At 41.8% G+C, this 20905-nt stretch overlaps 1 protein-coding gene across 1 annotated transcript; it reads right to left on the bottom strand.

The window, feature by feature from the left end:
* Positions 1-323: 323 nt before the first annotated feature.
* RTL3 (retrotransposon Gag like 3) lies at positions 324-2633 on the bottom strand. Its single transcript, XM_036929135.2, is given in 4 exon segments — positions 324-1265; positions 1268-1749; positions 1751-1946; positions 1949-2633. Coding segments are annotated over 4 exon segments (1443 nt in total). The 5' UTR covers positions 2613-2633; the 3' UTR covers positions 324-1164.
* Positions 2634-20905: the final 18272 nt, after the last annotated feature.

Raw genomic sequence — 20905 nt, forward strand, 5'->3', positions numbered from 1 at the left:
TTCTCATCATTCCCTCTACTCTCTCTCTCATCCTCTACACCTCACCTAGTCTCCCTCCTGCCCCAAACATTCCCCTGTTCTCTCCATGTTCCCCTATCCCATCACCCACTGACCTGTATACCCCTGGAATATTCAGGACACCACCCAAACTTTGAAACTTTTCCAGTCTCCTCTCTCCCTCCCAGCTTATTTGTCCCTTGTCTTCTTCTCTCAGCTAAACCAAGAAGTAATTCAAACACCCATAGAAATTGCCAAAGTTTATTGATTTTCTAAAAAACATCACTTGCAAATTTATTTTCCTTTTTTATTTATTTATTCAGTTATAATGATAAATAGAGTCTTGATAAGAAAAAAATCAAGTCAGTCTTACAACTACACTTTCTCAATGTTAGTTTCTAATATCTATTCTTATGCATACTTTTAGTATAAATCATAATAAAAACAGCCTTACATTAATGGATGGTTGGAAAAGGGGAGCATGCAAGGTTGGAAAGAAAAAGCAGCTCAAAGTTGTCAGACTCAATCCATGATCTGAGAGGGAGGGTTTTTGTACAGGTAGCCTTAGTTCGTTGCCAGAGATTCAGTGGAAGATTCTGGGAGCAGCAAATGCTGGTGACAGCTGAGGTTAACAGAAGACAGGTGGCCAGGAACAGTCACTAGGACACAGGATCTACCCAGCAATTATTTCATCACAACATCTTCTATTCCACCTGTGCCTGAAACAATTGTAGTTATAATAATGAGATGAAAAGACACAGTGCGGGTACTCCATTCAATGTTTGGGTCATGTGTTTCAAGCCAGTGGACTCCAAGAATCAGAGGGTACCGTGGTGTATGAATAATGTCAAACTGGAGCTCTTCAATGTGGTTTCCAATTTTAACTTCAACAGGTGGTGTGCCTTGGTTATGGCTCCATTAATCAGTGGACAGCCATCTATGGTTTCAAGTGTGAGAGAGAAGATATTATATTGTGCATGGGCAACTTCTCTCGAAGAACCACTGAATGGTCAATGCTGTTTCTGTAGGAGCATGAATCCACCATCACTTGCTCAGAGAACTGTTGTCTTCCCAGTCTGATTTCAATAGTAAGCCATAGGGTAAGGGACATAGATATTGGAAGTGAGGGGGATGCATATTTGTAGATTGGCCCATCTGGGTTCCCCCTTACTCCCGGGCCTCTATGTTTCCTGCTTGCTGGACTCGATGAGGCTTGACAGGGCAATCTCTGGCAAAATGTCCAGAATGACCACAGTAGAGGCACAGTGGCCTTCACGATGGTGGGCCCATTCAGCTTCAGTGAGATGTAGGTAGTTGCTGGCAGCCTGCATAAGCTGATTTTCACCTGGTGGACTCCCAGGTACAGTTCTCTCCTCAGAGGGACTTACCCCTTGTGAATTTGTATCAGGCTTACCACTTAGCTTCTCTTCTCGGCTGATGCACTGGGTAATCAAATCAGATAGGTTGGTAGCTGGCCTTGTGTGAGATAGTTCATCTCAGATAGAACTGGCAAGCCCTTCCTGAAATTGGATGCAGTTTAACTTTGGAGTAATGAGGATGAAGTGGGTCTCATACTGGTGGCCAGGGTCATCACTTTGGCAGAGCTGAAGGATGCAGTGGTTGGCATCTTCCATGTTTCCAGGATTGTTAAAAGGTTCCTGGAGCACTTGTATGAAACCTTCAAATTGCTCCAGTAGGTGTCTTTGGATAACTACTAAGGGCTGGAACCACAGTCCTGCTTCGCTTGAGAAAGTTTCTAACAAAGCTCACCAGGGCTGCTTCAGTGGGATATGGGAGCCTTCTGACTCTCATGTAACTATTCAACTGAACCAGGAGCTCAGGAAGCTTCTGGGCATTCCCATTAAAGGCTAAATGGTGTTCTAGCAGGAAAACAACTTCACCTTCTAACCCCCTGAGGGACTGTGGGAACTCTGAAGCTGCTGATGTACAGCAGCTACTAGGTACTCCAGGGACTTCTGGGGTGCTGGGACTTCCAAGAACTCCTTGGTATCTGAAGGATCCAGGGGACCCTGGGTCAGCTGAGGCTCTGCCAACTCCTGGTGAGCCAGAAGCTCAAGGGGCTCCAGGTGTGTTGAGGTCTCCTGGCATTCTGGTGCCTCCTGAGGCTCCTGACCATTTGGGGGGTCCTGAGGCTCTGAATTCTGTGGCTTATGGGCCACTGGGGAATCCTGGGTATCTAGGGGCTCCTGAGAATCTTGGGTGATTGGGGACTTATGGAGCTCTTTGACCTTTGGGGGCTTTTGGGAGGCCCAGGCTGCCGAGAACTTATGGACCATTGAGGGCTCCTGGGCTGATGGGGGTTCCGAGGTTGGGAGATCCTGGGGATCTTTGGGCTTCCGGGGCCCTTCAATGTCTGAGGGATCTTGGAGTTCCCAGACTGTTGGGGGACCCAGGGACTCTGGGCATTTCTGGGGTTCCTGGGCTTCTGAGGGTTTCTGGAGAGGTTCATCCTCTTTGGTTGCTTGGGGCTTCTGGAGCTCTGAGATCTGGGCCTGCAGGACAGTATTTTCTTCCATGAGCCACTGCATGTGGGCCTGCAGAATTTCATTCTCCAATTTCAGAGCAATGTAGGAAGCTTCTATGTCCTCCACCATCTTTTGAGGAAATGGACTTGGTTTGGCAGTTTGCTGTCAAGAAAGATTGGGTAGGCACTTGTGAGGTCTTTCCAAAAGCTTCTTTTAGAAAAAGCTCTTTTCTAAAATATGTCAGGCTCTGTGAGTTTTCCAGGAGGTGGAGATTTGGGCCCTGCCAAGGTTAATTATTAGGATGTCACTGTAAGCCACTGAAGTTCAGCAAGGGGAGGTGTCAGAGACACTGTGAAGGGAGTGGGATCTGAGGATCAGAAACTGTTGGAAGCATTCTTTCAAAATAAATCAGTATAAAACCTGTCTAACAGTGCTGGGCTTCTTTTACTATAGGGTCATGTTCATGAGTTGGGTTATATATGCTGGGTTATACATCCTGGCTCTGGCCCCATGACATTTTAAGAACAGCATCTGACCCAGACTGTGTATGCCATTTTGTATTATTCTTTGAAGCTTAAATTTATAGTGGAAGCAATTTCTCCATATTCCTTTTTGTTTTATAGTCTTTAATTTCTAATACCTGCTGAATATCCCAAACACCTGGATTTTAACAGTTTCTTTCAATGACTAAGTCAAATGTTTGAGCAATGTGGGGATTTTAGGCTCTGCGGTGCACCAACCCGAGATATTTTTGAGTGGCTTGGGTAGGAGGCAGGGGGAGCTCTTTCTGATGCCTCAGAAATTATACCACATAAGTAACCTTACAAGACCAGCCTCAGGAGAAAATAAGGAATAATTGACTAAATATATATATGCACTGAGCAGACACATGCATATTATTTATAAAATGCCTCAAAATAGTTCAGAAAATAATCTTTATAAATGTCCGTTACCATTCAGAGACTTAGTCCTGGAGCTCGGCTGTCTGCATACCCATCACTGAGAAGGGAAGTGCATGAATGGCTGTGGAGGCTTGCCTTTTCTGCACATACTGAACTCAAACAAACACACCCACTCCCAGAACACATTCCAACTTTCCTCTGTAACATAGCTATTTTGAATGTGAAAGAGTTTTTTTCTGACTTCACCTTACAGTTTAGAGCCACAAGGAAAGTAGGATGCTGCACTGATGTGAGGCAGTCTCTTGTATTCATTCCTCGGTTACTTTAATAAATATTTGGCCAGGAAATTGCCCTTGTGAAAAGTTGTAAGCATTTCTAAATGACTAGAGTGGTTTGGGATTTCATTTTTTATGTTTGTCTCATGTACCTTCCCTCACTCTATCCACACTGAGCCATTTATTTAATTCTTACTCAGAGAGCAAACTGTGGTCCCTCAGCTCCTTCCACAACCCACTTACTCAGTCCCTAAGGTCCCTCCCTGCAATATTTTCTTGGAAACTTACCATGGACAGTCCTAGGCTAGGTATAATAGGATAAGACTGTAGCAGAGGCCAATTTGTTGAAGTGTACTTGTAGCAGTATTACAAGGCCCCTGGCTCCTTCTGAATATCTTGGCCCAGGGTTCTCATCTTTCCCTGAATCTTTCAGGTTCTCTAGGAAGTATCCAGGCATCCTACTAAGGGTTGACCTCTCAGGAAATGATCTTGCTAAAAAATCTCACCTTCTTTCATAACAAATCACAGTCACAGCCTGGGAATGAGCCATGTGGCCATTTTAAGTAAGGTTTAGGGGCAGATATCTTTGTCCTAGTAAAGAATAAGGTTGAGGATTTTCTTAGGCCACTTCAAATCACATATCATATCAGTAATGGTCCCTAATATCCTTTAAAAATGATCAGTTACACATTGTTCAGCATAATGAGATAAATACTGGTAACAGAATATGCCCAAACCACAGTAAACTGACAGACTGGAATAGCTGAACTCTAATGCTTTGGAAAGGAAAATAAAATCTGCAAATCAAGTTATATTCTCTTCTTTCCTTTTAATGTTTTATTCTTTAGAAATATACCACAAGGGAGTAATTTGTTTTATTTGTATGAAGATTTCAGATAACTGAAGGCTTCCCTTTGATAATACAAAACATACCTTACCAATTTAAAAAATTCAGAGAAATATTTATATCATGTATTACACTTCTTTCTCCATTCTTAAGTGGATGATTTTGAACATAATTTAATTTATTTTTTAATGGTTTGGCATCATGCTTAAACAAGCCCATTCATTTACTGTGTTGTAACACCATATTGCCTTCTGAAGCTATTGAGAGGTATAAAGTGGCTTGTCTCCAAATTAAATACCCCCAAATTGCTATGCTTTCTGACTTCATATAATTTCTTTTTGCTCTATAGTTTTTCTACTTTTTTGCTATCAGATTGTCACATAACCCTTCAAACTGTTGCAGATTGCCCATTTATACTAAGTATAGACAAAATTGGCAAAGTACTTAGTCCTTCTAAAATTTAGTTTAAAACTCAGTTTATGAAGCTGTAAAATGGAACTATTAATTGTATTTAACAGAATTGTTGCAAAGATTTAGTAAAATAATGCATGTAAAATGCTTAGCACAGTGTCTGGCCACTAGTAATACCCAATAAAGGTTAACTATAATAATAATAATAATAATAAATAATAATAATAACAATAAAGAAGAAGAAGAAGAAGAAGAAGAAGAAGAAGAAGCAGAAGCAGAAGCAGCTGTAGTAGCAGTAACCTCATTTTAATTTGTTCCTTTTAATCATCTGTGAATTGGGAACGTAGAAAAGTAAACCATAGAATTATGTAGGAGGTGAGCAGGAGCTCTCCAAAGAAGAAAGCTGTGCATGGATTTTATGTTATTTATTTTCCATCACTCAGGAGTCTTTCTTTGTCTTTCTGTCTGGATTACAGATGATTTAGTTTATGAAATAATGCTCTGGAATCAGAACTGAGGTACCTGAGCAGGAAGAGCAGATGATTAACAAGGGAATTGTGGAGCAGCCAAGATAGGTGTTTTTAAAGTCCATGGGCTAAAACACTGAACGGTGCTTTACTTACAGGCATATTTATCCAGTAGGTAAACACGAGACACCTTTCTGTCCCCACAGTCCTCCAACTCCCTCTAAAGAGCAAAGACCAAATTCAACATCCTTAACTACAAGTTCCAAAATGCCTAAACAGATAATTATTCTCTTTTGAGTGGAAAAAAGAGCTACACTGAATTTTGTCAATATGGCTAAAATAGCTTTAATGACCTGAATTAGTCAAGTAAGAATAGGGAAGTAAATCCAAACTCTCATCATGTTTCCCCTACACTTTAATCCTTCTTCTTACACTCACAACATGGTGGAATTTATGGAGCCTTTAGAATGGTTAAGAAAAGATGTTAATTAAATGAGGTTTTGTTTAAGTAAGTGGGAGAAAATTTTAGCTCAAAAAAGAAGATAAATATTTTCATTTAAAAGAAAAAAATGACTGCACAGTAATGTTCAGCTTTGCTAATAAGTTACATATGTTGATTGCTAGCTTGGTGAAAAAATGAAGAGAAGTGTTGAATAAGATGGCATTCTATTTTATACATTGCACTAAAGTCGTATTTTAATTTTGTTGGGAAATGTGCAATCTGAAACATCTTAGGTCTCTGCCAGTCTTACTCCTGGCTGAGTTGCATCTTCGACTCAATCTTCTGCCCCTTCCCCTTCCTGTCCAGGAAGAGGCAACAGGACAGGTTACCCCACAGGTCCCTGGAACAATGGCCAAATTCCCCCTGGGGACAGTTTCATCCTGGTGTCTATTTTTTCTACATTGATTCCTATCATTGTGTTGGAGCTTGTAGCACTTTCTAAAGTTTAACCTATAATGTGTGTAGTACAGATTGAAACATTTTATCATCATCAACACTACACAGCACGAGTACAGCTGGATTTCCCAATTCCTTCAGAAGTTGGAAAGCTTTCCAAAAATTCTCCTTATTCATCTGACTGGGATCCAGAGCATAATGGATGTATGGTAATGTAATAGGACAGGTTCGATCCCAGTACTACTCTGAAGGAGTCAAAATTGTCATCCTTTCATCTCTCTTTATGACAGTGGGCAAGTAGATTAGGATCAGGTGAGAATCCTGTTCATGGAACTTCCATTTTCCCTACACACACACATGCATATACATAGAGGTCATACCTCATTATCGTCTTTTATTTCTTGTCCTATGCACACTTAGGGGAACTTTTCCCTTGATCCACTCTCAGTTGGGAAGAATGAATCCCTACTGAGATACTACCTCATGGAATTCTAAAAGGAACAGATTTAGGGTGTTTTCATTTTCATCTGGAGCAGATACCATTTTGGTATCCTTTAGATCACATCATTAAGATGGCCCTACATTTTGTTTCTTTATAAGGCTGGCCCATATTAGTTTGCTTATCTAAATTTAGCATATTTACATAATCTGATAAATCCAGTTTTAGCAGATTTGCTTAATGATTTCCATGCTCTGACTTCATTGAAACCTTGTGATATGCTGACCAGGCTGCCCTAGCTAAGGGCTGAAGAAACCACCACAACAGCCTAATAGGAGAATAGAGGGCCTTTGCTATAACCCATTCATGGGGATGTCATTTTTATAGGGATCTGGCCCTCTCCTTTACTTCCTTTGTCCGTACTCTATGGAGTTTGCTAATGATTGTTCAGCCAGAAAGCAGATTAACTCAAAGCTGATGGCATCAGCAAGGCAGAAAAGAGAGAAGGAGAAGGTGAAGGAAGGAGAGGGAAGAGAGGGTGGAGAGGGGGGAGGGGAGGGGAGAAGATAATATCAGAAAATCTAGAAAGAACTTTTAAAAACTCAGCATAGAGAGAGGGGCGGAAGATGGTGGCGTGAGTAGAGCAGCGGAAATCTCCTCCCAAAACCACATATATCTATGAAAATATAACAAAGACAACCCTTCCTAGAATAAAGACCAGAGGACACAGAACAATATCCAGACAACATCCGCAACTGAGAGAACCCAGCGCCTCGCAAAGGGGGTAAGATACAAGCCCCGGCCCGGCGGGAGCCGAGCGCCCATCCCCCAAACTCGCGGCGGGAGAAGAATAGGCAGAGCGGGAGGGAGACGGAGCCCAGGACTGCCGAACACCCAGCCCCAGCCATCTGGGACAGAGTGCAGGGCCCTGGATACTAGAAAAACAGGGCAGCAATAACAGTGAGCGGGCACTGGAGGCCGGGCGCCGGAGGACATAAGAAAAGCGAGCAGCCAACTTTTTTTTTTTTTTTTTGCTGTTTTGTTTTGACGAGCGCTTTTTGGAAGTCTTAAAGGGATAGGGCCCCCAATACTAGGGAAACAGGGCAGCAAGAACAGTGAGCAGGCACTGGTGGCCTGGCGCCAGAGGACACCAAAAAAGCGAGTGACCATTTTTTTTTTTTTTGCTGTTTTGTTTTGGTGAGTGCTTTTTGGAAGTCTTAAAGGGATAGGGACCCCAATACTAGGGAAACAGGGCAGCAAGACCGGTGAGCAGATGCCTGAGGCTGGCGCCGGAGAATAAAGAAAAACGAGCGGCCACCTTTCTTTTTTTTAATTAAAAACATATTTTTTTTCAATTAAATTTTTTTTTTTTGTGGTCATTGTTTTGGCGAGTGCTTTTTGGAAGTCTTAAAGGGGCAGGGTGGGACACTTAATCCAGAGGTAGGGATTCTGGGGATCTCTGGGCACCCTAACCCCTGGGCTGCAGGGAGCAGAGAGGCCCGTTACAGAGATAAAAAGCCTCCAGGCCGCTCCCCCTCCAACGCCACTCCACCACTTTGGGGCAGAGGCCCGAACCAGGCCACGCCCACAGCAACAGTGGAGATAAACTCCATAGCAGGCTGGCAGGAAGCAGAAACCCTGTCTGCGTGCAGCTGCCCAGCACAAGCCACTAGAGGTTGCTGTTCTTCCAGGAGAGGAGGGCCACAAACCAACAAGAAGGGAAGTTCTTCCAGCCGTCACTCGTCCCAGCTCTGCAAACTATTCCTATCACCATGAAAAGGCAAAGCTACAGACAGACAAAGATCACAGAGACAACACCAGAGAAGGAGACAGACCTAACCAGTCTTCCTGAAAAAGAATTCAAAATAAGAATCACAAACATACTGACAGAGATGCAGAGAAATACGCAAGAGAAATGGGATGAAGTCCGGAGGGAGATCACAGATGCCAGAAAGGAGATCACAGAAATGAAACAAACTCGGAAGGGTTTATAAGCAGAATGGATAGGATGCAAGAGGCCATTGATGGAATTGAAACCAGAGAACAGGAACGCATAGAAGCTGACATAGAGAGAGATAAAAGGATCTCCAGGAATGAAACAAAGTTAAGAGAACTGTGTGACCAATCCAAAAGGAACAATATTTGTATTATAGGGGTTCCAGAAGAAGAAGAGAGAGGAAAAGAGATGGAAAGTATATTAGAAGAAATAATTGCTGAAAACTTCCCCAAACTGGGGGAGTAAATAATCGAAGAGACCACGGAAATATACAGAACCCCCAACAGAAAGGATCCAAGGAGGACTACACCAAGACACATAATAATTAAAATGGCAAAGATCAAGGACAAAGAAAGAGTTTTAAAGGCAGCTAGAGAGAAAAAGGTCACCTATAAAGGAAAACCCATCGGGCTAACATCAGATTTCTCGACAGAAACCCTACAGGCCAGAAGAGAATGGCATGATATATTTAATACAATGAAACAGAAGGGCCTTGAACCAAGGATACTGTATCCAGCACGACTATCATTCAAATACGATGGTGGGATTAAACAATTCTCAGACAAACAAAAGCTGACGGAATTTGCTTCCCACAAACCACCTCTGCAGAACATCTTACAGGGACTGCTCTAGATGGGAGCACTCCTAGAAAGAGCACAGCACAAAACACCCAACATAAGAAGAATCGAGGAGGAGGAATAAGAAGGGAGAGAAGAAAAGAATCTCCAGACAGTGTATATAACAGCTCAATAAGCGAGCTAAGTTAGGCAGTAAGATACAAAAGAGGCTAACCTTGAACCTTTGGTAACCACAAATTTAAAGCCTGCAATGGCAATAAGTACATATCTTTCAATAGTCACCCTAAATGTTAATGGGCTGAATGCACCAATCAAAAGACATAGAGTAGTAGAATGGATAAAAAAGCAAGATCCATCTATATGCTGCTTGCAAGAAACTCACTTCAAACCCAAAGACATGTACAGACTAAAAGTCAAGGGATGGAAAAACATATTTCAAGCAAACAACAGTGAGAAGAAAGCAGGGGTTTCAGTACTAATATCAGACAAAATAGACTTCAAAACAAAGAAACTAACAAGAGATAAAGAAGGACACTACATAATGATAAAGGGCTCAGTCAAACAAGAGGATATAACCATTCTAAATATATATGCACCCAACACAGGAGCACCAGCATATGTGAAACAAATACTAACAGAACTAAAGGGGGATATAGACTGCAATGCATTCATTCTAGGAGACTTCAACACACCACTCACCCCAAAGGATAGATCCACTGGGCAGAAAATAAGTAAGGACATGGAAGCACTGAACAACACAGTAGAGCAGATGGACCTGATAGACATCTACAGAACTCTACATCCAAAAGCAGCGGGATATACATTCTTCTCAAGTGCACATGGAACATTCTCCAGAATAGACCACATACTAGGCCACAAAAAGAGCCTCAGAAAATTCCAAAAGATTGAAATCCAACCAACCAAATTTTCAGACCACAAAGGCATGAAACTAGAAATAAACTGTACAAAGAAAGCAAAGAGGCTCACAAACACATGGAGGCTTAACAACACGCTCTTAAATAATCAATGGATCAATGACTACATCAAAATGGAGATTCAGCAATATATGGAAACAAATGACAACAACAACACTAAGCCGCAACTTCTGTGGGACGCAGCAAAAGCAGTCTTAAGAGGAAAGTATATAGCAATCCAGGCATTTTTAAAAAAGGAAGAACAAGCCCAAATGAATGGACTAATGTCACAATTATCGAAATTGGAAAAAGAAGAACAAATGAGGCCTAAGCTCAGCAGAAGGAGGGACATAATAAAGATCAGAGAAGAAATAAATAAAATTGAGAAGAATAAAACAATAGCAAAAATCAGTGAAACCAAAAGCTGGTTCTTCGGGAAAATAAACAAAATAGATAAGCCTCTAGCCAGACTTATTAAGAAGAAAAGAGAGTCAACACAAATCAACAGTACCAGAAGCGAGAAAGGAAAGATCACGACGGACCCCACAGAAGTACAAAGAATTATTAGAGAATACTATGAAAACCTATATGCTAACAAGCTGGAAAACCTAGGAGAAATGGACAACTTCCTAGAAAAATACAACCTTCCAAGACTGACCCAGAAAGAAACAGAAAATCTAAACAGAACATTTACAAGCAACGAAATTGAAGTGGTAATCAAAAAACTACCAAAGAACAAAACCCCCGAGCCAGATGGATTTACCTCGGAATTTTATCAGACATACAGGGAAGACATAATACCCATTCTCCTAAAAGTTTTCCAAAAAATAGAGGAGGAGGGGATACTCCCAAACTCATTCTATGAAGCTAACATCACCCTAAAACCAAAACCAGGCAAAGACCCCACCAAAAAAGAAAATTACAGACCAATATCGCTGATGAACGTAGATGCAAAAATACTCTACAAAATATTAGCAAACGAAATTCAAAAATACATCAAAAGGATCATACACCATGACCAAGTGGGATTCATCCCAGGGATGCAAGGATGGTACAACATTCAAAAGTCCATCAACATCATCCAGCACATCAACAAAAAGAAAGACAAAAACCACATGATCATTTCCATAGATGCTGAAAAACCATTCGACAAAGTTCAACATCCATTCATGATAAAAACTCTCAGCAAAATGGGAATAGAGGGCAAGTACCTCAACATAATAAAGGCCATCTATGAAAAACCCACAGCCAACATTATATTTTACTGCGAGAAGCTGAAAGCTTTTCCTCTGAGATCGGGAACTAGACAGGGATGCCCACTCTCTCCACTGTTATTTAACATAGTACTGGAGGTCCTAGCCATGGCAATCAGAGAAAACAAAGAAATACAAGGAATAAAGATTGGTAAAGAAGAAGTTAAACTGTCACTATTTGCTGTTGACATGATACTGTACATAAAAAACCCTAAAGACTCCACCCCAAAACTACTAGAACTGATATCGGAATACAGCAAAGTTGCAGGGTACAAAATCAACACACAGAAATCTGTGGCTTTCCTATACACTAACAATGAACCAACAGAAAGAGAAATCAGGAAAACAAGTCCATTCACAATTGCATCAAAAAAAATAAAATACCTAGGAATAAACCTAACCAAGGAAGTGAAAGACTTATACTCTGAAAACTACAAGTCACTCTTAAGAGAAATTAAAGTTGACACTAACAGATGGAAACTTATCCCATGCTCGTGGCTAGGAAGAATTAATATCGTCAAAATGGCCATCCTGCCCAAAGCAATATACAGATTTGATGCAATCCCTATGAAACTACCAGCAACATTCTTCAATGAACTGGAACAAATAATTCAAAAATTCATATGGAAACACCAAAGACCACGAATAGCCAAAGCAATCCTGAGAAAGAAGAATAAAGTAGGGGGCATCTCACTCCCCAACTTCAAGCTCTACTATAAAGCCATAGTAATCAAGACAATTTGGTACTGGCACAAGAGCAGAGCCACAGACCAATGGAACAGACTAGAGAATCCAGACATTAACCCAGACATATATGGTCAATTAATATTTGATAAAGGAGCCATGGACATACAATGGTGAAATGACAGTCTCTTCAACAGGTGGTGCTGGCGAAACTGGACAGCTACATGTAGGAGAATGAAACTGGACCATTGTCTAAACCCATATACAAAACTAAACTCAAAATGGATCAAAGACCTGAAGGTAAGTCATGAAACCATTAAACTCTTGGAAGAAAACATAGGCAAAAACCTCTTAGACATAAACATGAGTGACCTCTTCTTGAACATATATCCCCGGGCAAGGAAAACAACAGCAAAAATGAATATGTGGGACTATATTAAGCTGAGAAGCTTCTGTACAGCAAAAGACACCATCATTAGAGCAAAAAGGAACCCTACAGTATGGGATAATATATTTGAAAATGACACATCCGATAAAGGCTTGACGTCCAGAATATATAAAGTGCTTACACGCCTCAACAAACAAAAAACAAATAACCCAATTAAAAAATGGGCAGAGGATCTGAACAGACAGTTCTCCAAAAAAGAAATACAGATGGCCAACAGACACATGAAAAGATGCTCCACATCGCTAATTATCAGAGAAATGCAAATTTAAACTACAATGAGGTATCACCTCACAGCAGTAAGGATGGCTACCATCCAAAAGACAAACAACAACAAATGTTGGCGAGGCTGTGGAGAAAGGGGAACCCTCCTACACTGCTGTTGGGAATGTAAATTAGTTCAACCTTTGTGGAAAGCAGTATGGAGGTACATCAAAATGCTCAAAACAGACATACCATTTGACCCAGGAATTGCACTCCTAGGAATTTACCCTAAGAATGCAGCAATCAAGTACGAGAAAGATCAGTGTACCCCTATGTTTATCGCAGCACTATTTACAATAGCCAAGAATTGGAAGCAACCTATATGTCCCTCGAAAGACGAATGGATAAAGAAGAGGTGGTACATATACACAATGGAATACTACTCAGCCGTTAGAAAAGGGCAAATCCTACCATTTGCAGCAACATGGATGGAGCTGGAGGGTATTATGCTCAGTGAAACAAGCCAAGCGGAGAAAGAGAAATAGCAAATGATTTCACTCATCTGTGGAGTATAAGAACAAAGGAAAAACTGAAGGAACAAAGCAGCAGGATCACAGAACTCAAGAATGGACTAACAGGTATGAAAGGGAAAGGGACTGGGGAGGATGGGTGGGTAGGGAGGGATAAGGGGGGGAGAAGTAGGGGTGTATTAAGATTAGCATGCATGGGGGGGTAGGAGAAAAGGGAGGGCTGTACAACACAGAGAAGGCAAGTAGTGATTCTACAACATTTTGCTATGCTGATGGACAGTGACTGTAAAGGGGTTTATAGGGGGGACCTGGTATAGGGGAGAGCCTAGTAAACGTAATATTCGTCATGTATGTGTAGATTAGTGATACCAAAAAAAAAAAAAAGGGGCCATTCCTGTGTGGTAACCTCCAATGAGTTCTACACAGGAGTATAAAGGGCATATAAAAGTGTAGGCAAAGGGTCTGTTTGTGTTTATATAGAGGATCAAAGCCTAATTGGGCTACCCCAAAAATGAACTAAGGTTCGATATGAAAGAGAACTTCCAACATCAGCACTCTCTGGAAGACTCATGCCAGAAGATGATCATCAAAAAACCCCAACAAAGATCCACGCACTGCTACAGCTGTAGATGCACTCATCCCACCAGTTCCTGGACTTGCCATGGGAATGAAGAAGGAGATATCTAAGCTGGCCTGTGCATACAGTGAAACAACAAATTTGACTGGATCTATACTGTTGGAACTCAACCAAGAATTAGGAGAAGTGCAAATTGTAGCGCTCCAAAATATTATAACTACAGACTATTTACTGTTAAAAGAGCATAAGGGATGTGAACAGTGCCCAGGAATGGGTTGTTTTAATTTATCTGAATTCTCTCAGACTGTTCAAGTTCAGGTGGACAATATCCACCATATCATAGATAAGTTTTCACAAATGCCTAAGGTGCCTAACTGGTTTTCTTGGTTTCACTGGAGATGGCTAGTAATTACAGGTATGCTTTGGTTATGTAACTATACTCCTATTATGTTAATGTGTGTGCGCAATTTAAGTAGTAGCTTAAAACCTATACATGCTGAAGTTACTCTACAAGAAGATATGTCAAGGAAATAATCAATCTTCCCATGTTTTCTTCCACCTGCTACTTCTATAGCTTTTCTTCTTCCTTCCTAATTACAAGCCTTAAATAGAATTCGTGCCTCATATCAAATTTACCGAGTATCATAATTCTTCCAAGTGGTATAAATACCTCAAGACAAATGCTGGGCATAGAAGCTGCAGGGCATAAATATGCAAAGAAATAAAAAGCTAACCATTTCAAACAATAAGGCTTCTCTCTCACCAACTTTACATTTCCCTGTATGGCCCCGGAAGATGACTGGTTAGCCAGAGACGGGTAAGATTCCTCAAGGGAGGAACAACCTAAGACAGGCACAGTCGCAGGGGGGCCATCAGGTGAGAAATTGGGGATCAACAGAGGTGAGGCTTAGAGCCGCACCCCCCCTGTTCTGAGAGAAACTTTTGCATACGTGGATGTTTTATTGCCCTTGTCTAGCTTGGATTAACACATAGTCTACAGGCACACAGCTGATCATCTACTTTTGCTCTCTTACAACACTAAACTATGTTTTCTACCTTTATCTTGTATCTACCTACCACTTCAGCATTTTATTAAAAATAATAATAATAAAGAGAGAAATGTGGTATCCACATATAAATCAAGTTTAAAAATCAAATGAATATTCATATTTGAACTGACTCTTTATAGTTCATAATGCATGAGCAAAACCGAAGGTTTCTGTGATGGCTGCCCTTGTACTGTTCACCATGTAAGAACTTATTCACTATGTAAGAATTTGTTCTCCATGTAAGAACTTGTTTGTTATGCCTCAGAAGATTGGAGACTGATGAAAATTAGGCTAGGGGTGTATTAATGATTGTGCATTGAGCGTTGACTCCCCTATACAGAATTTTATTGTTGTTAACAACCATTTGATCAATAAATGTGAGAGATGCCCTCACAAAAAAAAAAGTACACACTTCCAATGGTAAAATAATAAGTAACCATGATGTAATGAATATAGTCAAGATATTGTAACAGCTTGGTATGGTGATAGCTGGTACCTAGAATTTTCATGTATATAAATGTTGAATCACTATGTTGTACACCTGAAACTAATGTAATGTAATACTGTGTTTCAACTACCCTTCAATAAAAAAAAATTATCTACAAAAAAGAAAAAACAAAAAACTCAGCATATGTACATTTTGGCCATTTAAAGATAAAATTAAATTTTACGGTTTAGCATTTTAAAAATCACAAAGTAGGAGACTATCTTTTAATGCTTTGGTTTATCTCTAAAGGTCTTAATCAATCAATGCGTTTGCTATGGTCTTTATATGGTTGAAGATTGATAAAGGGGTGGTCATAGAACCTCCATGGGACTGGAAACGAACATTGGGGTGTACTGATGGGAGATGTAGCAGTAAAGGGGGGTGCTGAGGAGGTAGAATACCCAACCCTGCCAACCTCACATTTTTGCTGTGTGGTCCAAATGAGATAACTGTTGTAAAGGTGCTTTGGAGAAAAATGTGCAAATGGAAAGAGATCAGGATTTGAAGTAAGACAAGCCTAGGTTCAATTCCCAGCCCTGCTCTTTTATTATCTGTATGATCTTGGCCAAGTTACTTAAATCCTCTGAGACTCATTTTCCTTATCTAGAAAGTAGGGGATAATAATTTGTCATTAGTGACTTGCTGTGAGGATTAGAAATAATGTTTGTACCTAACAATAGACTTTTTCTGAGTTGTAGCTGATGATAAAAGGTTTGCCACTTATTTTCATATGTCAGCTTATCCAATGCATCCAAAATTCCTTTTAAATTTTTATATATAAACTCAGCTTAATTAATATAACTATTCCATATATATTTATTGAATATCCAAGCATTTAAAGGCACTATGCTGTGCGTGTGTGTGTGTGTGTGTGTCTTCTCTCTATGTATATGCATGTGTGTGTGTAGGGAAAATGGAAGTTCCGTGGACGGGATCCTCACCTGATCCTAATCTACTTGCCCACTGTTCACGTACAGTGATGTAATACTTAGCCTACTGTGCAGGTGCATGTTTGCATATCCATTGACAATAAGCCATTATTGCCTGTGTTGCTATAAAAAGAGCTCTGCCCAGTGCTAAGAGGAAAGCAGAGGCTGGAGGTGAGAACAGAGCCTGGAGCGGAGGTGGACAGGATTTTAGCATTTGATGTGCCATCACAAGAATAAAGCTTGGTATAAAACCCCTTTACCCCCAAACATTCTGTTGTCATTATTCAGTCTCACCAAATCCAGAGTGAACTTGCCCAAGGCTGAAATCCCCCTCAGCTGAGACATTTTGGCACAGTCAGCAGGATTCACTGCAAACTGAAAAATGGAACAAGCTGCCCTCATGAGAATGGTACTTTAGTGGGCTGCCCTTACAGATGGGGAAATATTGCAGGAACCCCATACGGATGAGAAGATATTCAAGTATCCCCCAATGGGCATGTGGACTAAGGTGGCTTGCCTCCCAGTGGAGTGGGCCCCTTCTCAGGATGGGGGAGAGGTGGAGGTGATGGCTGAGGCATTGGTGGAGGCCCTCTATGAGATTAGGAAGTCCTTAAATAAACAAGTTGCCAGCATGGTGGCTGGAACCATGAGTTGGCTATTTCTCACAGTTTTAAGGCCATCAAAGAGAAGGACGTACTCCTGTGAGAAGTACAAGAAGAGATAGCATGAGAATGCATGCTGCAAGGTGCTGTGGAGAAGGTAAGATTTGTTGATGGACTGAGATGGTGTAGCTGCAAAGCACTGTGGATAAGGTAAAGGATGTAGTGGTGACTGAGATGGTAGTGCTCTGTGGGGTGGTGAGAGATTTGCTGTCAGCTCTGGAAGTGGTGAGGGATACTCCAGGGGAGAATGAGGAGGTAGGAGGGGTGCTGGAGGCAAAACCCCTCCTCTGTTGAAATACTGCCTGGTTGTAGTTAAGAAAATAAAAATGCAGCAACAACAGGTTCCTCCTGGAAAGTTTCCTCCCCCTTCCCAGGTCATGGAGTGCTCCATGCTCTGCTTCTACACTCAGGCAGACCTGGTGTATTTGGGCTCCCAGTTAAAGCAGAAACACTTAGAGTCCATGTCAGCCTGGATCCTGTGCCTTTGGGATATAAGGGTGGATAGGATCATTCTGTCTGGTTAAGAAATGGGAAAACTGACTTCCCTGACAACTCAACCTGCCTTGTGGCAGTGATTACAAAATGCATACCAGACCCTGGGAAACCACTTCCTTCTTGATTGGCTTATGACCATGCTTCACACTGTATGGCCCAATCAGGGTGATTTACCATTTTACCCCTCTAAATGGCAGACATATGTTGAGCTCCCACAAACTATGGGAGCTGGGCATGAAAAATGCCATTTATAACAAAGTAAATCATAGCCTGGATGAGGAGATGTTTACCTCAGGGATGAGGGGTATGGTGCTGCAAATAGCTCCGCAATCCTTCTTTGGGCCCTTAGTGGCCATTCTTGTCCCTCACTTAGGGCTGCCCATAAATAAGGTTACCTGTACTGTGGCATATTTTGGGGAAGCTGAAGTGATGTGGGCATGGAAGGGAGTGTGGTCTGCTACTGAGAGGAAGAGTTTAAAGGGTCCTGTGAAGGTCATGATGACCCAGATGTGGGTTGACTTGATAAAAGCAGGAGGAGACAGAGAAACTGGATGGGAAGTCAAATAAAATCTTACTGTAGCTGTGGCAACAACTGAAGCTGGAGCAGCAGTTTTGGCCATTGGCTAAGGTGAGGACTAAGAAATGGAAGCCAGAGACAAAGCCACAAGTATGGCCCATGTGCCTGAAGGACTTCCTGCTGGAGAGTAAGCTGACCCTGCCTGGAATTTCACAGAAAAGTGATTGGGGGATACAGTTTGACTGAGGGAACAGTCAAGGCACCCAGCTTGGGGGACTGGATGGGAACTGGAAGCCACATGTTGAAATATCAATTCATTGGTCCCGGTGAATATACAAAGTGTCCTGGCTCTGGTGGACATAGGAGCTGAGCTGAATACTCACTGATTTATGGCAACCCTGAGTGATTTTCCAGAACCCCCACTGTTATAGATGGATAAGGGGGTAAGACTATTAGAGTGAAACAAGCCCAAATCCCATGGGGAATAGGGTACCTACCCCCAAAGGAGTATACTGTGTACAGGATTTGCCTATTTTGGTGTCATTAAACATGTGTCTTATCACCCTTAAGGTTAATCTCCTCTAATGTCTTTGTGGATTGGGCATATACCCTAGTAAAAAGTCCTGCTTGCTAAGTATGCACAGAGCACCCTACCAGGTCTGCTATTGGCCTTCTGTGGAAAGGGCAAGTCATGGACTCATCTGAGTAGAGCTGGTACGAGTATGGCTCTAGTGACCACTTGGTGTCAATTGATCTTCTCAGGCTTGAGGGAGACTATTATTATCATAATTTTGCTGTTGTTTGTATGTTGTTATAGCCTCTGTTGCTGTTATGGAATCTAACTTAAGTGTTCTAGCTTTCTTGCACAAGAACTGTTGTGGAAGATTGAGGGCAGGTCTGCCAGTGCTAAGAGGAGAGCAGAGGTTGGAGGCAAGAGCAGAGCCTGAAGCAGAGGTAGAGGCTGGAGTGGGGACAGATGGCCTTCTAGTGCTCAACCTGCCATCATGAGAATAAGGCTTGGTACAAATCCCTTTCATCCCCAAACATTCTCTTATTGTTAATTTGTCTTATCAAATCCAGAGTGAACTTACCCAGAAACGAAATCCAAGACAGTGTATGAATGTGGTTTGGGGTGTGTATGCTGGGTGGGGAATAAAATGATGAATCCCCTTGGATATTTTTTTCAAAGATTTTTCAGGCCAGTAAAGCAAGAATAATATGTACTTTAGTGTTAATAATGTAGGAATCTTCTAGTGTTAAATGTCACATAAGAGATACAGATAAAGTCTCCTGAAAGTGGAAAGAAGAGCTTGTGGATGTGGTGAGATAGATGGGGAGGAGCGAGAGGCAGAATCTGGGAAGGCTGAGTAGAAGAGGTGGCTTTTGAGCTGGGTTTTGAAAAGAGGGTAACATTTGATCATCCCATTATGGGGATGAAATTAGAATGGGTGAAGTAAAAGATATTCCCAATGGAGAAGACAGCAGGAACAAAGGACATAAGTTAGGAATTGTAGCCTATGAATGGACAAGAAGCAGTTAAGTTTGGAAGAAGCCTAGGTTATGTAAAGGAAGTATATAAATTCACATATAAATAATAGGATACATAGATACTAAAAGATACAGTTGAGATTTAGCAGAGACATGACAGTAAAAAGCAAATGTATATATATATATATATATATATATATATATATATATATATATATATATATATATATATGGTCAAGAAATATGTGATCCAGATCCAGGAGCCAAGATGGCGGCATGAGTAGGACAGTGGGAATCTCCTCCCAAAAACATATATATTTTTGAAAATACAACAAATACAACTATCCCTAAAAGAGAGACCAGAAGACACAGGACAACAGCCAGACTACATCCACACCTGTGAGAACCCAGCACCTGGTGAAAGGGGTAAGTTACAAGCCGCAGCCCGGCGGAACCCGAGGCCCCTCACCCCAGCTCCCGGTGGGAGGAGAGGAGTCAGAGCGGGGAGGGAGAGGGAGCCCAGGACTGCTAAACACCCAGCCCTAGCCATCCGCACCAGAGCGCAGACACACAGTGCATGCGTGGGGTGCTGGAGAATAGGGAAGCAGGACAGTAAGACCTGTGAGCAAGTCCTGCAGCTGGCACCTCGGGGACAAAGAAAAGTGAGTGCTTTTTGAAAGTCTTAAAGGGACAGGGACCCCACAGGTGGACGGAAGCATCCTGGGTCACAGTACAGCACTTGGAAATTCCAGAGAACTCCGGGCACACTAACCCCCTGGGCAACAGCTCTGAGACCCCTCACGGAGGTAAACAGCAAAACAGCCCCCCCATCAATTACCCCTCTGGGGCGCCACCATAGCAGAGCAGAAGCCTGAGGCTGGCCACGCCCACAGCAAGGGAGCTTCCTCCATACCAGCCGGGCAAGATACAGAGACCCAGTCTACACACAATTGCCCAACACAAGCCACTAGGGGTCGCAGTTGCCCCAGTAAAAAAAGGCCAGGAGAAAGTGGAAAAAGTCTAGGCTCTCCCAGCTGACAGATGCATCAATAGCATTCCACAGCACCTATCAACATGAAAAGGCAAAAATATTTGGTCCAGACAAGACTAACCCAGACAGCTTCGACATCTTCTACATCTTCCCCTGAGAAGGAACCTGGGGAGATAGATTAAACCAGTCTTCCTGAAAAAGAATTCAAAACAAAAGTCATAAACGTACTGATGGACTTGCAGAGAAATATGCAAGAACTAAAGAGTGAGAATACAGAAATAAAACAATCTCTAGAAGGACTTCAAAACAGAATGGACAAGATGCAAGAGACCATTAATGGACTAGAAAACAGAGAACAGGAACGCACAGAAGCTGATGCAGAGA

Source organism: Manis pentadactyla, chromosome X, assembly GCF_030020395.1.
Source record: "Manis pentadactyla isolate mManPen7 chromosome X, mManPen7.hap1, whole genome shotgun sequence".
NCBI lineage: Eukaryota > Metazoa > Chordata > Mammalia > Pholidota > Manidae > Manis > Manis pentadactyla.